The sequence below is a fragment of the Scylla paramamosain genome, chromosome 1 (genome assembly GCF_035594125.1).
Source record: "Scylla paramamosain isolate STU-SP2022 chromosome 1, ASM3559412v1, whole genome shotgun sequence".
In the NCBI taxonomy this organism is placed as follows: Eukaryota; Metazoa; Arthropoda; class Malacostraca; order Decapoda; family Portunidae; genus Scylla; species Scylla paramamosain.
The window spans coordinates 14,447,225-14,467,210 of record NC_087151.1 but is presented as its reverse complement, the minus strand read 5'-3'; the positions used below and the strand labels follow the sequence as shown (position 1 = coordinate 14,467,210).

General features: G+C 43.0%; 1 protein-coding gene across 1 annotated transcript; it reads right to left on the bottom strand.

Moving 5' to 3' along the window:
• Positions 1–2,425: 2,425 nt before the first annotated feature.
• LOC135102056 (uncharacterized) lies at positions 2,426–5,620 on the bottom strand. Its single transcript, XM_064006758.1, has 2 exons — positions 5,606–5,620; positions 2,426–5,218 (listed from the first exon to the last, which is right to left on the bottom strand). The coding sequence occupies exons 1-2, from the start codon at positions 5,618–5,620 to the stop codon at positions 2,426–2,428; spliced, it is 2,808 nt and encodes a 935-aa protein (XP_063862828.1).
• Between the last annotated feature and the right edge of the window lie 14,366 nt (positions 5,621–19,986).

Below are 19,986 nucleotides of genomic sequence, written 5' to 3'. Positions count from 1 at the left end.
CCCTCTATTTCCTACTAAAAATGTAATCGCATTTTAGTCTAATAAATAAAACCATAACGTATAATATTCCGGCCTTGCAGTGTTATATGCACGTTTTCTTCTTATGATAGATTAAATTCGTTTGATAATTACTAGCGAAAATATTGCCCCATATCATCACACAACTCGTTTCCTGAAAAACATATTCAGCTTTTTTTTATTATTATTAAATTATAGCGATTATTCGGAAACAGTGATTGTTCCTTTCAAGCTGTAAGTGAACAGAAAAAAAAAATATATAAAAAAAGTAAAACAATAAAAATTGGCTTGAAAACATTACCTATCTGAGTCAAATAAATCCAGCTTTACCAACAATCATAGTGCATGTGTGTCCTAGCAACATCTACCGACCGTCCCTCATTACAGTCTATACAAGTCTAATACAGTACTAAATTAGTTAAATTTATGTAGATAGCACAGTGCACCTATGAGAGACAAAATAACGCCAGTTATCTTTTAAGTGTCACTTCTAATTATCATGCACCAGTGTAATGATGTTTTAATAGCTCAGGAAGTCGATCGTTCAACTTCTCCACTACTACATTTGTTAATGTTCCATTGTAGTTTATTACTAGTCCACAACTTAATGCACGGAATAAAACATCACCGTCTTGAACTAATTGGGAACGTACAATCTTCGAGTCCATGGCAAGAAAGTATCCTCATACAGAAACTGTTGATATCTGAGGAAAGTTTATAATGCAACTGAAGGAATGTTTGGCTTTGTTTGAGTAAAACCTATTGCTACTCACCATATAATCTTCACATCTTGTTATGTTTCATTAATCAACAGTGAAGTACTATTGGACACTGATGATGTATAATATTGTGAATATTTTGAACACTTCCATTAGATCACAACACATCTATTTGAAGGGAATGAATTCTTTGGCTCTTTCCTCAAATATTTCTTTCTAAGCCAATGAATGATTTCAGCTATTTTTCACTGTACTCTTCCAAGCTATTCTGTGTTTCTCTACGCAGAACACGTAACAAAGTTGGTTGTCTCTGGCATGGAGGCATGCATTCCGCATACTTTCTCGACTCCAAAACTCATAAACATTGGTTCAACTCACTTTGCTGTCGTGCTGGCCAGGACAGAGAGGCATGCAGCTCACAGACGGCACGTAAGTACATACATGTAGTATGTAGCCGCCCAAAGGCAGCTAAAGGATTTCAGACCCACACGGTGACACGAATCGTTTATTACATTCAGTCTAACCTGAAGACATACATAATGAACATAAAACGTGCGTAGCACTACTAACCATTAAATACTATATCAACATAATGCATCACTAATCATGAATTATGCTAATTAGAGGAATTGACAAATGTGGAACTCACGTGTTTGGAGTCTTAAGGAGGCCTGTCACGAAGCAACACCTGCGTCTGCATTGTTGTGGTCCGATCTCTCCTGGAGTAGTCACGCCCTAACTCGGTGGCGGTACAAAGGGATCTGTCCCTCCGGGCTCCGTCCCTGCTGGCCCCCGGTGCCTCACGCCTGCCCTTAGGTAAGATTCACCCCTAAATATGAACCTCACTGAAGATTGGGGATAATCTGTCCCCTTCTGAGGCCGCTGGGCCAGGTATACGACTCCGGGTGACCCACTCCTCTACAGACATCCCTCTGTGTTTTATCTATCCCACGCGCCATGTCATCAACTTGACCACGTAGACATAACCCTCACTACCTCTCTACAGCTAAGCTCTCCACAGCTGGTTCCTCTCACACAAATTCACTACTGCAATTAACTACCATAATGAATCATAGTGCATGTGTGTTCTAGCAACATCTACCGACCGTCCCTCATTACAGTCTATACAAGTCTAATACAGTAGATAGTACAGTGCACCTATGAGAGACAAAACAATAACGTCATTTATCTTTTAAGCGTCACATCTCATTATCATGCACCAGTGTAACGATGTATTAATAGCTCAAGAAGTCGATCGCCCAACTTCCCCACAACTACATTGTTAAATGTTCCACAGTAAATTATTGACACTGGCCACAACTGAACGCACGGAACAAGGCAACACCAACACCGTCTTGGATTAATTAATTAATTATGGATAGCTTCTTAATGAGATTTTACATAGGATTTCCTAATGCGAGAAAATCCCTTGAAAGATAGAGTAGAAGAAAAAGTTTTTTATAATATATACATCACTTTTATTATTATTATTATTAAAGGTTTATTGAGTATTATGTCAACATATACATATATACATATTGCACAAAGGAAAAAATATACATGAATGTACATAATACACAAAGCGGGCACCAGCCCGCAGGTGGGGGAGTCTTGGGTTCCGGTGGTGGGCGGTGCGGTGGCGCGGCGAGGAGTGCTGCTCGCCGGTCAGGAAAGGAGCTGCGACCTGTTCAGCGGGGCGGGGGCGCTGCCCTGAGAACTCGCAGCATCAGGTCTGTGGGCGTGTGGCGGACGATGAGGGCAGCCCTGGCCTCGCGGCTGCTGAGGAGATCACCGCCTACAGGATGGGCCGGTGGTGGCGGCGTTGGTCTGAGGGCGGCGGTGGCCGGACAGGACAGTAGGTAGTGCACTAGCGGGTGGCGGCTGTGCCTCCCGCAGTGGTCGCACTCCTGCCCCCGAAAGTCGTTGTACAGCTGTTCCCTGGTGCAGTAGCCCAGCCTTACGCGTTGCAGCAACACGCCGTCTGCTCTGGGCTGCTGCTGGGAGGCGTCCAACGACTGGTAGCCAGTGGCGGAGGCGTACCAAGCTGCCTGTCTCTTCCTTGTTTCCAGCTGCCGGTGCGTGTGGCGGGCGCGCTTGGTTGCGGCGAGCCTGGCTCGCGCCCTCACTTGGCTCAGGCTGGGCGGCACATGCCTTGTCACCTGGGGGCCACTAGCAGCTCTCTTGGCGGCTGCGTCAGCAGCCTCGTTGCCTCGTACTCCCACGTGGCTGGGTATCCAGTTGAGCCTCACCCGCCGCCCCTGCGCGGCGAGGCTCTGGAGGCTACCCAGGATGGCGGTGACGAGGCCCACGTTGTCGCTGGGATACGGCTGTTGTAGAGCCTGTAGCCCCGTTCTGGAGTCGGTGTGGAGCACCACGGTGCGCTCCCGCCGGTGTTGAGCGTGCTCCAGGGCCAGCAGGATGGCCACCAGTTCTGTCTGCAGGGTGGAGCAGTGGTCGGGAGTCCTCTCACACACCTCGGCCCCTCTGGTGATGGCAGCAGCGCCCGTCCTTCCGCTGTCAGGGTCAGCCGAGCCGTCGGTGTAGTACACAACACTGTCTGGCTCGGTGACCTGCGCCATGGCCATGAAGGCGTGCTGCCGCATCTCCTCCACGGCGCAGAGCGCCTTGCTGGCGGGCAGCTGTGTGGCGGAGAACTCTGCCGCGGGTGGCTCCCACGGGGGTGGGGCGCGGAAGGTGGGGGCAGGGAGGTCCGCCTGTGGCCAGTTCTCCATGCGAGCCAGGTTGTGGGTAGCCAGCGTGCACTGCAGCAGCCACGGGTTGCGGCGGAGAGATTCGGCGCCCTGCGTCCCCGCCAGCCTTAGTCTCCTCTGTGTCACTCCCTCCGCGTCACGCTGCAGCACCCTCGCTACGCGGCAGGCCGTGATCTGCTGTACCCTGGTGGTGAGGGGTACCAGTCTGGTCTCGCTCTGCATGACGCATGCGCTGGACCACCTCGGTGCCCCCAGCATGGTCCTCATTGCGGTGTTTTGTAGCACCTCGATCCGCTCCTGCTGGTTTGGAGAGAGTGCTATGAGGACGGGGGCGCTGTAATCCACCAGCGAGCGAACAGCGTGCACGTAGTACTGGCGCAGGACGGAAAAAGTGGCGCCCGCGCTGATTCGCGTCATGGCCCGCATCACGTTCAGCCTAGACTGCGTCCTCTCCCTCAGGTAGGCGGCGTGGGCTGTGAAGGACAGCCGCTTGTCCACCCACACACCGAGGTACTGGTAGGAGTTGGTCCATGCCAGCTCAACTCCCTGGACGCGGAGCTGCCAGGTTGGGTCTGCCGCCTTTACCATCATGGCCCGGGACTTCTCTGCCGAGATCTTGAGCCCCAGGTCCTGGCATTTCCCGCTGATGAGGTCGAGTGCCTGCTGCGTCCTCCTGAGCTTGTTGCCCCTTCCGGTGACGACGAGGGCGAGGTCATCGGCGTAGCTCAGCAGGACGGTGCCAGCGTGGAAAGGCAGTGCCACTAGCTGTTCCATCAGCAGGTTGAACAGTAGAGGGCTGAGGATGCCGCCCTGGGGCGTCCCGTTCTCAAGTACCTTGAAGGTCGACCTCAGGCCCTGGAACCTAACCCTGGCGCGGCGGCGCTGCAGGTAGTCGCGGAGCCAGGCCAGCAGCCTTCCTCGCACCCCTTTCCGCACGAGTGCGTCGAGGATGGCGTGAGGGCTGGCTAGCTCGAACGCCTTCTCGAGGTCGATGAAGACGATGACGGCGGGGCGGTGGTCAATTTGGGTCAGCAGGGCGAGGATGCTGTCTGCCGTGCTCACTCCGCGGGTGTAGCCGAACACATGTGGGTGAGAGGGCCCCACGCGCCACTGTAGCCGCGCGAGCACCATCCTCTCAGCCGTTTTGGCCGTGCAGCTGAGGAGAGAGATGGGTCTGATCTTGGTGGGCTCCCTCGGCTTTGGAATCGGCTGAATGTCGGCTTCCTTCCACGCGGACGGCAGACAGCCCGCCATCCATGAGGCGTTGATGGTGGCCAACAGCGCGGCGTCCCCAGCCGGCCCAGCGTGCGCCAACATGGAGTATGGCACGCCGTCCGCCCCCGCTGCCGTGTCGCGGCCTCTCCTCCTAGCCCGCTCCAGCTCTTGAAGGGAGAAGGGCTGGTCAGTCACGTCGGCTTCCTCCATCGCCTCCCTGACAGCCTCGTCGCGGTGTGGTCGGAGCTGCTGCTGGATGCGTTGTGTCTGGGGAGGAAGCTGGTCACTGGAGCTCCGCGTGGTGAACATGGTGGCAAGCCTCTCTGCCTCCTGCTGCGGGTGCGGGTGGGCGGGCGGGCGGGGCGGGGCAGCGCCGGAGGCTGTCCTCACGCTCCTCCACAGCTGGCCTAGAGACGTGTGGTGGCTAAAAGTGGCGCACCACTCCAGCCACTTAGCCTCTCTGGCCCTCAGGGATACCTGCCGTGCGCGGGCCACCACATCCTGTAGGAGTCTTAGGTTGTTGGGGTTGGGGCGCCTTTTGTACAGTTTTCTGTGCTGGTTGACACGGTGGTTGTGCTACATCACTTTCGATTTCTCAATGATTTATATTGCATTCAGAAGCTAATTTATTCTTATACTGAAGTTGTATGCTTGTAATTAGTAGTTTCTGTAGAAAGTACTGTTTTTACTAATTTGTTTCTTATTCTTAAAAGGTAATTTAAATTTTTATGTAAACTGTTTAATTGGTGTTAATTTCTGTAAGCTATTAATAGTAATCTCAATAATTTGTCTAAAAATAAAAAAGACACCTATAAACTTGTAATTGTTTATCGTTCTTTATGTTTTTCCTTTATGGATGGATAACTATCGTACTTGCACGATACCACTTACACTAACAACAACAACAATTACTACTACTACTACTAATAATACTACTAGTACTGTTGCTGCTGCCATTACTACTACTATTAATAATGCTGTTTCTGCTGGTACACACACACACACACACACACACACACAGAGAGAGAGAGAGAGAGAGAGAGAGAGAGAGAGAGAGAGAGAGTTATAAATTTTGTTTGGGAACGTACAATTTTCGAGTCCATGGCAAAAAAGTATCCTCATACAGAAACTGTTGATATCTGAGGAAAGTTTATAATGCAACTGAAGGAATGTTTTGCTTTGTTTGACCAAAACCTATTGCTACTCACCTTATAATCTTCACATCTTGTCGTGTTTCATTAATCAACAGTGAAGTACTATTGGACACTGATGATGTATAATATTCTGAATATTTTGAACACTTCCATTAGATCACAACACATCTATTTGAAGGGAATGAATTCTTTGGCTTTTTCCTCAAATATTTCTTTCTAAGCCAATGAATGATTTCAGCTATTTTTCACTGTACTCTTCCAAGCTATTCTGTGTTTCTCTACGCAGAACACGTAACAAAGTTGGTTGTCTCTGGCATGGAGGCATGCATTCCGCATACTTTCTCGACTCCAAAACTCATAAACATTGGTTCAACTCACTTTGCTGTCGTGCTGGCCAGGACAGAGAGGCATGCAGCTCACAGACGGCACGTAAGTACATACATGTAGTATGTAGCCACCCAAAGGCAGCTAAAGGATTTCAGACCCACACGGTGACACGAATCGTTTATTACATTCGGTCAAACCTGAAGACATACATAATAAACATAAAACGTGCGTAGCACTACTAACCATTAAATACTATATCAACATAATGCATCACTAATCATGAATTATGCTAATTAGAGGAATTGACAAATGTGGAACTCACGTGTTTGGGGTCTTAAGGAGGCCTGTCACGAAGCAACACCTGCGTCTGCATTGTTGTGGTCCGATCTCTCCTGGAGTAGTCACGCCCTAACTCGGTGGCGGTACAAAGGGATCTGTCCCTCCGGGCTCCGTCCCTGCTGGCCCCCGGTGCCTCACGCCTGCCCATCTTACCCTTAGGTAAGATTCACCCCTAAATATGAACCTCACTGAAGATTGGGGATAATCTGTCCCCTTCTGAGGCCGCTGGGCCAGGTATACGACTCCGGGTGACCCACTCCTCTACAGACATCCCTCTGTGTTTTATCTATCCTACGCGCCATGTCATCAACTTGACCACGTAGACACAACCCTCACTACCTCTCTATAGCTAAGCTCTCCACAGCTGGTTCCTCTCACACAAATTCACTACTGCAATTAACTACTATAATGAATCATAGTGCATGTGTGTTCTAGCAACATCTACCGACCGTCCCTCATTACAGTCTATACAAGTCTAATACAGTAGATAGTACAGTGCACCTATGAGAGACAAAACAATAACGTCATTTATCTTTTAAGCGTCACTTCTCATTATCATGCACCAGTGTAACGATGTATTAATAGCTCAAGAAGTCGATCGCCCAACTTCCCCACAACTACATTGTTAAATGTTCCACAGTAAATTATTGACACTGGCCACAACTGAACGCACGGAACAAGGCAACACCAACACCGTCTTGGATTAATTAATTAATTATGGATAGCTTCTTAATGAGATTTTACATAGGATTTCCTCATGCGAGAAAATCCCTTGAAAGATAGAGTAGAAGAAAAAAGTTTTTATAATATATACATCACTTTTTTTTTTTTTTTTTAAGGGGGGATAGAATAGGTTGGGTGAAAGAAGGATGAAAAGTGGAAGTGGGAAGTTGGGGGAAGGATGAAATATAGTAGGAGTTAAAAAGTAGACGGGCTAACCGTCTTGCTGTTCTTTTTACTTTATTAACTTGTTGATTACTTTGCAGGCATACTCTTAAGTGTTAGTTTTGTGTGGGCTAAGGTAAGTATGGTAGCATGTAAGTATTACTTTGTTTTTTTCTGAAGATACTTTGCTTGTAAATTACTATGTATTTACTTGTACATGTATTTATATTGTTTTTTCTTTTTCAGGTTATAAACATGGAGTTTACTTGGTGGTCGACTTAAGGTAAGTGTTTCAATGCTTGCTGGAGGTAGATGTGAAGGTGAAGGTAAGTGGAAGTTTCTGAGGTAAGTATAGTGTTAGACGTTCAATAGGTCTGCTTGTGTGTAGATGGGCTCTGGTGGTTCTTTGTTGAGTGTTACGTGAGGTCTTCTGAACCATTGGTGGTTTTTTGGGTTTTCATTGTCAGAAGTCATGAGTTCGATGTAGTGTACATCATTCAGTTCATTAATCATTTTTCCTTTTGTTGTATTACCTCTGTTGTAAAGGGTAATGTTGATTGGTTTTAGTCTGGAGGCGATGTGCATCTCCTCTATAGTTTTGGTGTAAGGATAACTTTCTGAAAAAGCAAACTGTAGAGCTTTGTTTTGAACATGTTGTAATGATTGCATGGCTGTTTTTGTGGAAGCATTGAGTGGATATGAGGGGTAAGTTAGTTTGGGAATGATGCATGCTTTGATTATGTGTCTTAATTCTTGTTTTTAGTTTGTAGAATCTTCTGAGTTGGGCTAGTGCTATTGAAGCTGTATTTTTTCTTTGGGTTATGTGGCTGCGTATTCCTCTGTTACTAATTTTTATTCCTAGTATAGTACCCTCCTTGGAGTATGGGATAACTGATTCATTAATAGTGATTGGGGGTGGGTCTCGCATGGCTATTGGTATTATGGTGAATTTGTTAGTATTTGTTTTTATTTTCCACTTCTTTTCGTAGTTATTTATTTTTGTGATTTCGTTTTCTACTTTCTTTGTTAGCATGTTTTTCGATTTGCCAGGGTAAGTAATTATTTGTGTTATATCGTCAGCGTAGGTTATGTTTAAGCATCCTGGTGCAGCTGCTGGTAAATCGTGAGTGTAAAGTGCATACAGAGTGGGGGAGATAGAACTGCCTTGTGGAACTCCACTATTAATTGGGAAGGGGGGGCCAGTTATATTGGTAAGTGCTATTTGTGCTGTTCTATTGTCTAGAAAATTGCATAATATTTTAGATAAAATTAGTGGGAGTCTTATGTTGTTAAGTTTGTATTAAAGGCCATAATGCCAGACTTTATCAAAAGCCTTGGAGACGTCTCTCATGACAAGACAACACCTCATATTGTTTCCTGCTGCATGTGCTATTTTCTCAGATGTAAGGGCAAGGGCTGTGTCAGTTCCTCTGTTAGATCTAAAGCCATGTTGAGTTGGTGGTAGTATTTCGTTAAACTCTAAGTGTGTTCTTAATCTTTTGTTAATGATTTTCTCCAATATTTTTCCAGGTACTTCTAACAAGGATATAGGTCTGTAGTTTGTGGGGTCAGAAGAGGGTTTGTTTGTCTTTGGTATTAGTTTGATAAGTGCCCCCTTAAATGGCTGGGGGAAGTAGCCAGCAGAGAAAGTGTGGTTAAAGATGAAAGTGAGAATTTTTAGGGCTGACTCGGGTAAATTGAGGAGGACGGTTTTATTAATGTGACTTTTACCTGGGGTGGTGTTTTTAAAGGACTTTATAGTACTTATAACTTCTTCTACAGTGATTTCTGAGGTAATGTAATGTTCGTTACTTAGTCTGTTGAGGTCTGAGTTATTGTAGGGAGTGATTGTGTTGAGATTGTCAGCGATATATCTGTTTATTTCAGTTTCGTGGTCTTGGTCGAATTGAGCATTTTCCTCAGGGTTTATGGTGAGTATGTTTTCCCAGTAATTCCTGAATATTCTTTCTTTGTGTTTCTCATTGTATATTTTGGTGTTCTTGTGTACTAAAAAGGATGAGTGTGTGTTTTCCTTTCCCTTCAGTCTTTTAAATTTGTTCCAGAAGTCTTTGCTGTCTTTATAAATGTTCTCCAGTTCCTGTATTGCGTCTTCCCAGTTTTGTGTGTATTGCATTTTGCATTCTTCTTTAAGTGTGGTTTTCAGTCTATTATATAAACGGTATTTCTCGAGGCTCCAGCCCGTCTCTCTTGCTTCGTTTATGTACTGTTTTAGAAGCCATTGAATCTGTTTTATTGTTGGATTCGTTATGGGTTTAAAGATGGTTTTGTTGTTCTTCATGGGTATGTGTGTTGATATTGCATATGTCACTACCTTGTACCATGTATTAATGTGTCTATCGATTTCTTCTTTGGTAAGGTGATTTCTATTTATTTCAGTTATATTGTTATCAATTTTTATTTTAAATGCATCCCAGTCAGCTTTTGAGTAATGTGGCCTTGGAGCTATTGGTGTAGTGATGGGGGACGTAGTAATTTGAAATATCACTGGTAGGTGATCTGATGCTGTAGTAGGTCCTTGTGTGATAGTGTAGTTGTGGTGTGTGTGTTGGTTGGTGAGAATGATGTCTGGTGTTGTCTGTGAATTATGGCTGATGTATGTTGGAAAGTTTGGGCCAAGATGTATTAGTTTGTTTGTGTTAATAAACATTTCTGTGCCTCTCCCTACTGTGTTTGTAGTGTTGTTGTTGAGGCTTGGGTGTTTAGCATTTAGATCACCGAGTATGTATGTTGGTTCAGAGTTAGATGCGAGTTTATGGAAGTCAGTGATTGGAAGAAAGGGTCTGCGTGGAGGCAGATATGTGGTGGCTATGTGAACAGGGCCAGTTGAAGTGTCCACTGTTACTTGGAGAATGTCTGTGTCAAAATCATTGGTTATTTTGTGTTTGATATTGGTTTTTATTAGCACTGCACTACCGTCATGTAGTTCGTTGTTTGTGTTGGTTGTGTATGTCGTGTAAGTGTGCAAGTGTAGTGTTTTGTTGTCTGTTAGACCATGGCTGTTTATAAGTATTATGTCTGGATTTATTTCTCTGTAGGTGTTTGAAAGCACGTGTTTGTTTGGTTCCCAGTGTGCTACGTTGTGTTGTAATATCGTGAGTGTATTCATAATGCTCGTGTTATTGGTATGTGTCGAGGTGTACGTGTTTGGGTGTCTCTGTCTTCCTTCTGCCTGTGTAAGTTGTGTTATTTTAGTGTTGTTTTGTGTTGACGGTTTTGCTTTCTGTACTATCTTTAGGTAGAGGAGTGTCTGTTCCTGTTCAAGCTGGTTTTAGTGGTTTTGTTTGGAGGCGGGGTGAGGTCTTGTATTAGTCCGTTACGCAGTTTCTTAAATTGTGTTTCATCGGTGGTACACCAGCAGTTGGTTAGATCTTTATCGTTGTTGGTAATGTATAGTAGAATTTCCTCATCTGTATAAGTGGGATTGCGATATCTGAATTTGTATAAACCTGTGTCAATACCTTTTTTTGAGATTGTTTAGATTAAATGATCTACTTTTTGGCCATCCTTCTTTTTTCTTTGTAATGAGCTGCAGGCCGATTGCTTCCCCAGATATCCTCTTTAGTGGTAACATGTCTTCTTGTGTTGTGTTGCTTGCTTGTTCAGTGTCTTGTGTGGTGTTATTGTTATCTTGTGTTGTTGTGTTCCTGTTGTGTGTATGCTCGTGTGTTGTGGGTGTTTTGTCTTCTTTAGAGAGGTTAAGGATTTTTAGTGAAGGGGGATTGTCTGGAAGAATTACTGGGGGGAGATTGTTCAATTTCAGTGCTCTATTGAATTCGCTGTTGTAGGTACCAGGGTTTGCAGCATTAATCAGGTGAGCGTGCATCATGCACGCTATCATTTTAGTGGCAGTCTCTTTTTCGAGTGTGGGGAATGTGATTGCGTTGTTTATCTGTGCTGAGTTGTTGTTAGTTGCAGCTACATTGCTGTATGTTTTGGAGTTGTTGTTCTTTTTTTGTTGTCTTTTTTCTTCTATTGTTTTTTTCCTCAAAGGACACTTGTTTGCTAATGTCCTGTGCTCTCCCTCGCAATTGATGCATTTCTTTTGTGTGTTCGTGCTGCATTCTCTCCAGGTGTGGTCAGGAGAACTGCATTCTGAGCATATTTTAAATGTTTTAGATTTTGGGCAATTAGGTGTGGTGTGATCTTCTATGGCATAACATTTTAAGCAAGTCAGTAGTGGAATGTAGTCTTCTATCTTTATTGTATAAGGTGAAATACTCATGTGGAAACATAGTATACCCTTTTCAGTGGCCTTTTTTGCGGCAGCAGCTTCTTTAAAGGTGATTTTCATTATCTTTGTTCTGGGTATTTTGAATATATTGTCTATGCCCTCATTCATCCATGCATTGTTGGCCAGAAGTTCATCCTCCATCTCTTTCTCGGTATAGTTGTATATGAAGTCATCAGTGTTGAATATTATAGCTGTTCTTTTTGCTTTCAATTCTGGAGGTAGGACGGGCTGGAAGTCATTTTTCTTGAGGTCTTGTACTATTTTGTCTTGGAAGATCTTGTCTATTTCATCGTCATTTCTGGTAAGCACGACGAAGCCATCTTGTAGGTTGATTATTCTTGTGGCGTAGATGATGTTTTCAGACAGGATTCTTAGCAGCAGGATTCTTCTGTCTTGGCTGGTATAACTTGTCTTTATTTTTACTCTTGCCATCGTGCATTGTTTGAGGGTAATCAAAACACAGAAATAATCCTACAAGGGGCCAGAGGCCGACACAAAACCACAGCTGAAATGGATAGAAATAAAGAAGAAGCCTGCCTAAGCAGGGCAGTATAGCCACCCAGCTGCTAAAAGCTGTCGCAATGGCTCTGCCCCACGACCTAACCCTATCCGAGTTTTCCTCTGAGGGAGGGAAAGGAAATGGTGAGTGGTAGGTAAAGCGGGAGGCTAACCCAGCGACCTTTAAGGCCAGATCCGACAGATCCACCCTAGCCCCCGAGGGTCACTCTCGGGGACGTCTTGGGTCCGCTCACTGCGGTCTGGCAATGTAGGAGGCTGGGAGCAAGGATGGGGAGGAGGAGGATTGTGAGGTAAACAGCCGGGCGAGCTCTCACCGGAAAGGGAGAGCTCCGGTACACAGCTGAACCTGTAACAGGTACTTCTGAAGTGAGTGTGATGTGTGAGTGTCCAGCTCGAGTGTGGTGGTGTAACACAACGGAGGTCCGTGGCCTTGCCAGTCAACACGGTCACGAAGGTACCAGAGCTCTGTCTGACATCTTGTCATGTTTCATTAATCAACAGTGAAGTACTATTGGACACTGATGATGTATAATATTCTGAATATTTTGAACACTTCCATTAGATCACAACACGGCACGTAAGTACATACATGTAGTATGTAGCCGCCCAAAGGCAGCTAAAGGATTTCAGACCCACACGGTGACACGAATCGTTTATTACATTCGGTCAAACCTGAAGACATACATAATAAATATAAAACGTGTGTAGCACTACTAACCATTAAATACTATATCAACATAATGCATCACTAATCATGAATTATGCTAATTAGAGGAATTAACAAATGTGGAACTCACGTGTTTGGGGTCTTAAGGAGGCCTGTCACGAAGCAACACCTGCGTCTGCATTGTTGTGGTCCGATCTCTCCTGGAGTAGTCACGCCCTAACTCGGTGGCGGTACAAAGGGATCTGTCCCTCCGGGCTCCGTCCCTGCTGGCCCCTGGTGCCTCACGCCTGCCCATCTTACCCTTAGGTAAGATTCACCCCTAAATATGAACCTCACTGAAGATTGGGGATAATCTGTCCCCTTCTGAGGCCGCTGGGCCAGGTATACGACTCCGGGTGACCCACTCCTCTACAGACATCCCTCTGTGTTTTATCTATCTTACGCGCCATGTCATCAACTTGACCACGTAGACACAACCCTCACTACCTCTCTACAGCTAAGCTCTCCACAGCTGGTTCCTCTCACACAAATTCACTGCTGCAATTAACTACCATAATGAATCATAGTGCATGTGTGTTCTAGCAACATCTACCGACCGTCCCTCATTACAGTCTATACAAGTCTAATACAGTAGATAGTACAGTGCACCTATGAGAGACAAAACAATAACGTCATTTATCTTTTAAGCGTCACTTCTCATTATCATGCACCAGTGTAACGATGTATTAATAGCTCAAGAAGTCGATCGCCCAACTTCCCCACAACTACATTGTTAAATGTTCCACAGTAAATTATTGACACTGGCCACAACTGAACGCACGGAACAAGGCAACACCAACACCGTCTTGGATTAATTAATTAATTATGGATAGCTTCTTAATGAGATTTTACATAGGATTTCCTCATGCGAGAAAATCCCTTGAAAGATAGAGTAGAAGAAAAAGTTTTTTATAATATATACATCACTTTCGGTTTCTCAATAATTTATATTGCATTCAGAAGCTAATTTATTCTTATACTGAAGTTGTATGCTTGTAATTAGTAGTTTCTGTAGAAAGTACTGTTTTTACTAATTTGTTTCTATATTCTTAAAAGGTAATTTTAATTTTTATGTAAACTGTTTAATTAGTGTTAATTTCTGTATGCTATTAATAGTAATCTCAATAATTTGTCTAAAAATAAAAAAGTCACCTATAAACTTGTAATTGTTTATCGTTCTTTATGTTTTTCCTTTATGGATGGATAACTATCATACTTGCACGACACCACCTACACTAACAACAACAACAATTACTACTACTACTACTACTAATACTACTAGTACTGTTGCTGCTGCCATTACTGCTACTATTAATAATGCTGTTTCTGCTGGTACACACACACACACACACACACACACACAGAGAGAGTTATAAATTTTGTTTGGGAACGTACAATTTTCGAGTCCATGGCAAGAAAGTATCCTCATACAGAAACTGTTGATATCTGAGGAAAGTTTATAATGCAACTGAAGGAATGTTTTGCTTTGTTTGACCAAAACCGATTGCTACTCACCTTATAATCTTCACATCTTGTCGTGTTTCAATAATCAACAGTGAAGTACTATTGGACACTGATGATGTATAATATTCTGAATATTTTGAACACTTCCATTAGATCACAACACATCTATTTGAAGGGAATGAATTCTTTGGCTCTTTCCTCAAATATTTCTTTCTAAGCCAATGAATGATTTCAGCTATTTTTCACTGTACTCTTCCAAGCTATTCTGTGTTTCTCTACGCAGAACACGTAACAAAGTTGGTTGTCTCTGGCATGGAGGCATGCATTCCGCATACTTTCTCGACTCCAAAAATCATAAACATTGGTTCAACTCACTTTGCTGTCGTGCTGGCCAGGACAGAGAGGCATGCAGCTCACAGACGGCACGTAAGTACATACATGTAGTATGTAGCCGCCCAAAGGCAGCTAAAGGATTTCAGACCCACACGGTGACACGAATCGTTTATTACATTCGGTCAAACCTGAAGATATACATGATAAACATAAAACGTGTGTAGCACTACTAACCATTAAATACTATATCAACATAATGCATCACTAATCATGAATTATGCTAATTAGAGGAATTGACCCCTCGTAATACAAATGTGGAACTCACGTGTTTGGGGTCTTAAGGAGGCCTGTCACGAAGTAACACCTGCGTCTGCATTGTTGTGGTCCGATCTCTCCTGGAGTAGTCACGCCCTAACTCGGTGGCGGTACAAAGGGATCTGTCCCTCCGGGCTCCGTCCCTGCTGGCCCCAGGTGCCTCACGCCTGCCCATCTTATCCTTAGGTAAGATTCACCCCTAAATATGAACCTCACTGAAGATTGGAGATAATCTGTCCCCTTCTGAGGCCGCTGGGCCAGGTATACGACTCCGGGTGACCCACTCCTCTACAGACATCCCTCTGTGTTTTATCTATCTTACGCGCCATGTCATCAACTTGACCACGTAGACACAACCCTCACTACCTCTCTACAGCTAAGCTCTCCACAGCTGGTTCCTCTCACACAAATTCACTGCTGCAATTAACTACCATAATGAATCATAGTGCATGTGTGTTCTAGCAACATCTACCGACCGTCCCTCATTACAGTCTATACAAGTCTAATACAGTAGATAGTACAGTGCACCTATGAGAGACAAAACAATAACGTCATTTATCTTTTAAGCGTCACTTCTCATTATCATGCACCAGTGTAACGATGTATTAATAGCTCAAGAAGTCGATCGCCCAACTTCCCTACAACTACATTGTTAAATGTTCCACAGTAAATTATTGACACTGGCCACAACTGAACGCACGGAATAAGGCAACACCAACACCGTCTTGGATTAATTAATTAATTATGGATAGCTTCTTAATGAGATTTTACATAGGATTCCCTCATGCGAGAAAATCCCTTGAAAGATAGAGTAGAAGAAAATGTTTTTATAATATATACATCAACGAACGAACGAACGAACGAATTGGGGATAGGAAAGTTGGATGAAAGAAGAATTTGAGAGAGAGAAGTGTGTTAAAGTTGGAAGTGGAAGTACAGTTTGAGATGATAGATGACGGGCAGTCCGTCTTGCTACTTAGTTAATTTTCTCCTATTGGCGCCGCCGGGCGTGACTCAGCCAGAATCTCCGTCTCAGGTAGACCCCTCACAGTGCCTCTATACCAGTATGGTTATGGAAGTGCTTCCATCTGACACTGTGACTCAGGGTGCAGCCGCTAACTCTCGACCTCTCTCCGCTGCCGGGTGTTTGCAAACAGAGCCGGTGACCACCACCCCTTACCGGGATGGGGGTTGTTCTACGGTGAGCCTCCTGCTCTTCCTAACCGCACGAGTCAACACCCCCACCCCGACAACTCAGGGCGCGGAGCAGAGGTAGAGGAGTACAGGGAAGAGACTTTTAATCATCGATTGGCCTTGATTTGTGTCATGGAAGTGATTTTGTATGTTTCTAGTGTGAATTATATAGTTTTTATGTTTTTGTTTTATGTTTTATGTATATGCTGTGTATATTGGGAGTGGATTGATTTTATTAAGATATGTGATTGGCCTTTTAAACCAGTTGTGGTCTCTTGTTTGCTCGTGGTCTGTAGTTGCGTTTTTGTAGTGTGTGTCATCTAGTATTTCTTCTAGTTTGTGTTTGATTTGGTTGCCTCGTTTATGTAGTGTGAGGTTGATAGGTAATAAGTTTGCTTGTGAGTGTAATTCCTCTGTTGTTTTTGTATATGGGTATTTTTCATTGTATGTGAATCTTAGGGCCTTGTTTTGGATTCTTTGTAGGGATAGCATTTGTGAGTTTGATATTGCATTGAGTGTGTATGTGGGGTAAGTTAGGATGGGGAGGACACATGCTTTTATCAAGTGTAGTTTTATGTTGCTGTCTAGTTTGTCAAAGCGTTTAGTTATTTTAAGTGCAAGAGTAGCTTTTTTGGAGATGTTTGAGATGTGTTTTGTATAGCCTTGTGTTCCTATTTTCAGTCCTAGTATGGAGGCTTTGTTTGCATATGGAATATTTTCTCCATCTATGGTGACAGGTGTTGTCTTTTTTATGGCAATGGGGAGGAGAGTGAATTTTGATGTATTAGTTTTTATCTTCCATTTGTTTTCGTAATTGCTTATGTGTTTTATTTCTCTTTCAATCTTTCTTGCTAACATGTGTCTTGATTTACCTGGTTGGATGATTATTTGTGTTATATCATCCGCATACTGTATGTTGATTCCGTTTGTTAGTGGAGGGGGAATGTCATATGTATATATTGTATAAAGTGTGGGGGAGAGGCTGCTTCCTTGAGGGACACCACTATGGAGCTGGAATCTCGGGCCATCGTAATTTTTGAGAGAGATGGAGGCAGTTCTGTTGTCGAGGAAACTATTGAGGAGTTTTGCAAGTATAGTAGGTGTTTGTATTTGTAGTATTTTGTATTTTAAGCCGTTTAACCATACTTTATCAAACGCTTTTGAAACGTCTCTAAGGACTACACAGCATTGTTTTTTGTCTGCTATTGCTTTTGATATTGTTTCTGTTATTGTTGCAAGGGCTGTATCTGTAGATCTGTTTTTGCGAAAGCCGTGCTGTGTTGATGGAAGAATATTGTTGGATTCTAGAAAAGTACGGAGTCTAGTGTTTATTATTTTTTCATATATTTTGCTTGGTACCTCTAGTAACGATATGGGGCGAAAGTTGTTAGGGTCAGTGGTTGGTTTGTCTGGCTTAGGAATTAATTTTATTTGTGCGTGTTTGAAGGTTTTTGGGAAATATCCCATGGAGAGAGAGACGTTAAGTAGCTTTGTGTATATATCTAGTACTTCGTTAGGGAGATTTGCTAATATAGTTTTGTTTATTTTAGTGTGTCCTGGGGTGTTGTTTTTTAGCTGTTTTATTGTATTTTTAATGTCTTGTAGTGTGATGGGAGATATGTATTCATTATTTATATTAAGATTGGCTGGGTCTGCATGTTGGTAAGGAAGTGTAAGTATTCTATTGTTGTTTATATATTCGTTTACTGTTTGGTCGTTCTCTTGATCAAAAGTCAAGTTCTCTTCTGGACTTATTTTAAAAACATTGCTCCATATTTCTCTAAAAATAGTTTCTTTTTGGTTTTCTTCGTAGATTTTGGTGTTTTCATGTATTAAGTATGGTGTTTGTCTTGTTTTGTTGCCTTTTAGCTGCTTTATATTTTGCCAGAATTTCTGTGGGTTTTTATGTAGATGATTTAGTTTCTTTATTTTATTTTCCCAGTTTTTGTTACTTTGTTGCTTGCATTCTGTTACTATTGCTTGCCTAATAGTTTTGTATGTGATGTATTTAGTGTAGGTCCAGCCTGCTATCATGCTGTTTTCTATAAGTTGCTGAGCCCACCACTGTAACTCTTTAGTTTTAGGGGTAACTAATGATTTTTGTACTGTTTTATGTTTTGTAATTGGTATGTGTTCTTCCATGGTTGATGTTATTGCTGTTGTCCATTCTTTTAATGAGTTTTCAAGTGTTTGTTGGTCCATATAAGGGTCTACATTGATATTTCTTGTTTTGTGTTGTGTTGTGATCTTGAATTCTTCCCAGTTTGTCTTTTTGAGTGAATATGTGGATGACGTTTCTATCTTTACCGGCTTTGCAGTGATTTTTATTATAATGGGTAAGTGATCAGATGAGGTTGTAGGTCCAGTTTGTATGTCTATGTTATGGTATGTTTTGTTGTTAGTTAGTATTATGTCTGGTGTTGATCTGGAGTTGTGAGATATAAACGTGGGGAAATCTGGTCCTATATGAGTGAGTTTGTTGATGTTTATGAGCATCATCAGGGCTTTTCCTACTGTGTTTTCCTTTTTATTATCTATTTGTGGATGGTGTGCATTTAAATCTCCTATTATGTAAGTAGGGTAGTTTTGTGAAGCAATTCTGTGAAAATCTGTGATAGGGAGGTAAGGTCTTCTTGGGAGTAAATATGTGGTTGCTATGTTGATGGGTCCTGTGTTTGTTTCTATTGTAATTTGTAAGATATCAGTATCGAAATCGTCTGTTACTTTGTGTTTGATATTTTGTTTTATTAAGATTGCCGATCCGTCATGCATTTCTTCACTGGAGTTGATGAGGTAGGTGGTGTAATTGTGTAGTTTTATGTTTTCTGTTGTTTTTAAGCCGTGGCTATTAATTAGGATAATGTGTGGATCAATTTGAGAGTAAGTTGCTATTAGTGTTTGTTTGTTGGTGTTCCAGTGAGCGACGTTGTGCTGTACTATGTTAATGTTTTCTAAAGTTTTGTGTATGTTGAATGTATATGATGGTGTGCCTATTGGCTATTTTTTCTTGCTACTTTATGTTTTGGTGGGGTCAACTCACCGGGCAAACCATTTCGTATTTTAGTATATTTTTGGTCATCTGTGACCCTGAAGCAGTTGTCAAGGTTTATTTCGTTGTTTATGAGGCTTTTCCATACCTCTTCCTCTGATATGTTTTTAGCTGTAAATCTCCATTTATATGTTCCTGCTTCTATTCCTTCTTCTATTTCCTTCAGGCTTAATTCTTTTCCCATTGGCCAGCCCCTGCTTTTCTTTGCAATTATTATCAATCCCAGATCTGTTCCTTTTATTTTTTCGAGTTCTGGCATTTGTTCTTCAGGATCTACGAATTCTTGTGTGTCTTCCATTGTAATGTTTGTGTCTGTGTTGTATATGTCTTTAGTCTGCGGGAGCGTGTTTGCTTGTGTGATGTTTGTGTTTTGGATGTGTGGGGACGTGCTTGCCTGTTTGGTGCTTGTGTTTTGTGTGTTTCCTTGCTGTTGTTGTGTTTGAGGTTGTGTGTTTGAGTTGTTGCTGTTGGTCATCATTGTGAGAATCTGCTTAGATGGCGGGTTTGGTGGAAGATTTATTTTTGGGAGGTTGTTAAGTGTTAGTGCTCTGTTGAACTCATCATTGTAAGTCCCTGGGTTTACAGCATTTATCATATGTGCGTGAAGCATACATGAGGTAATCTTGGCACATGTGTCCCTGTCGAATGGTTGCTGTGTGGGTGCGCTGTAGGTGTTAGCATTAACTGTCTGGCTGTATGTTTTGTTTGAGTTAGTTGGTGTTTGCTTTCTTTTTTGTTCTATGACTTCCTTCCTTTTCTTACACTTGAAGGCCAGAGTTCTGTGAG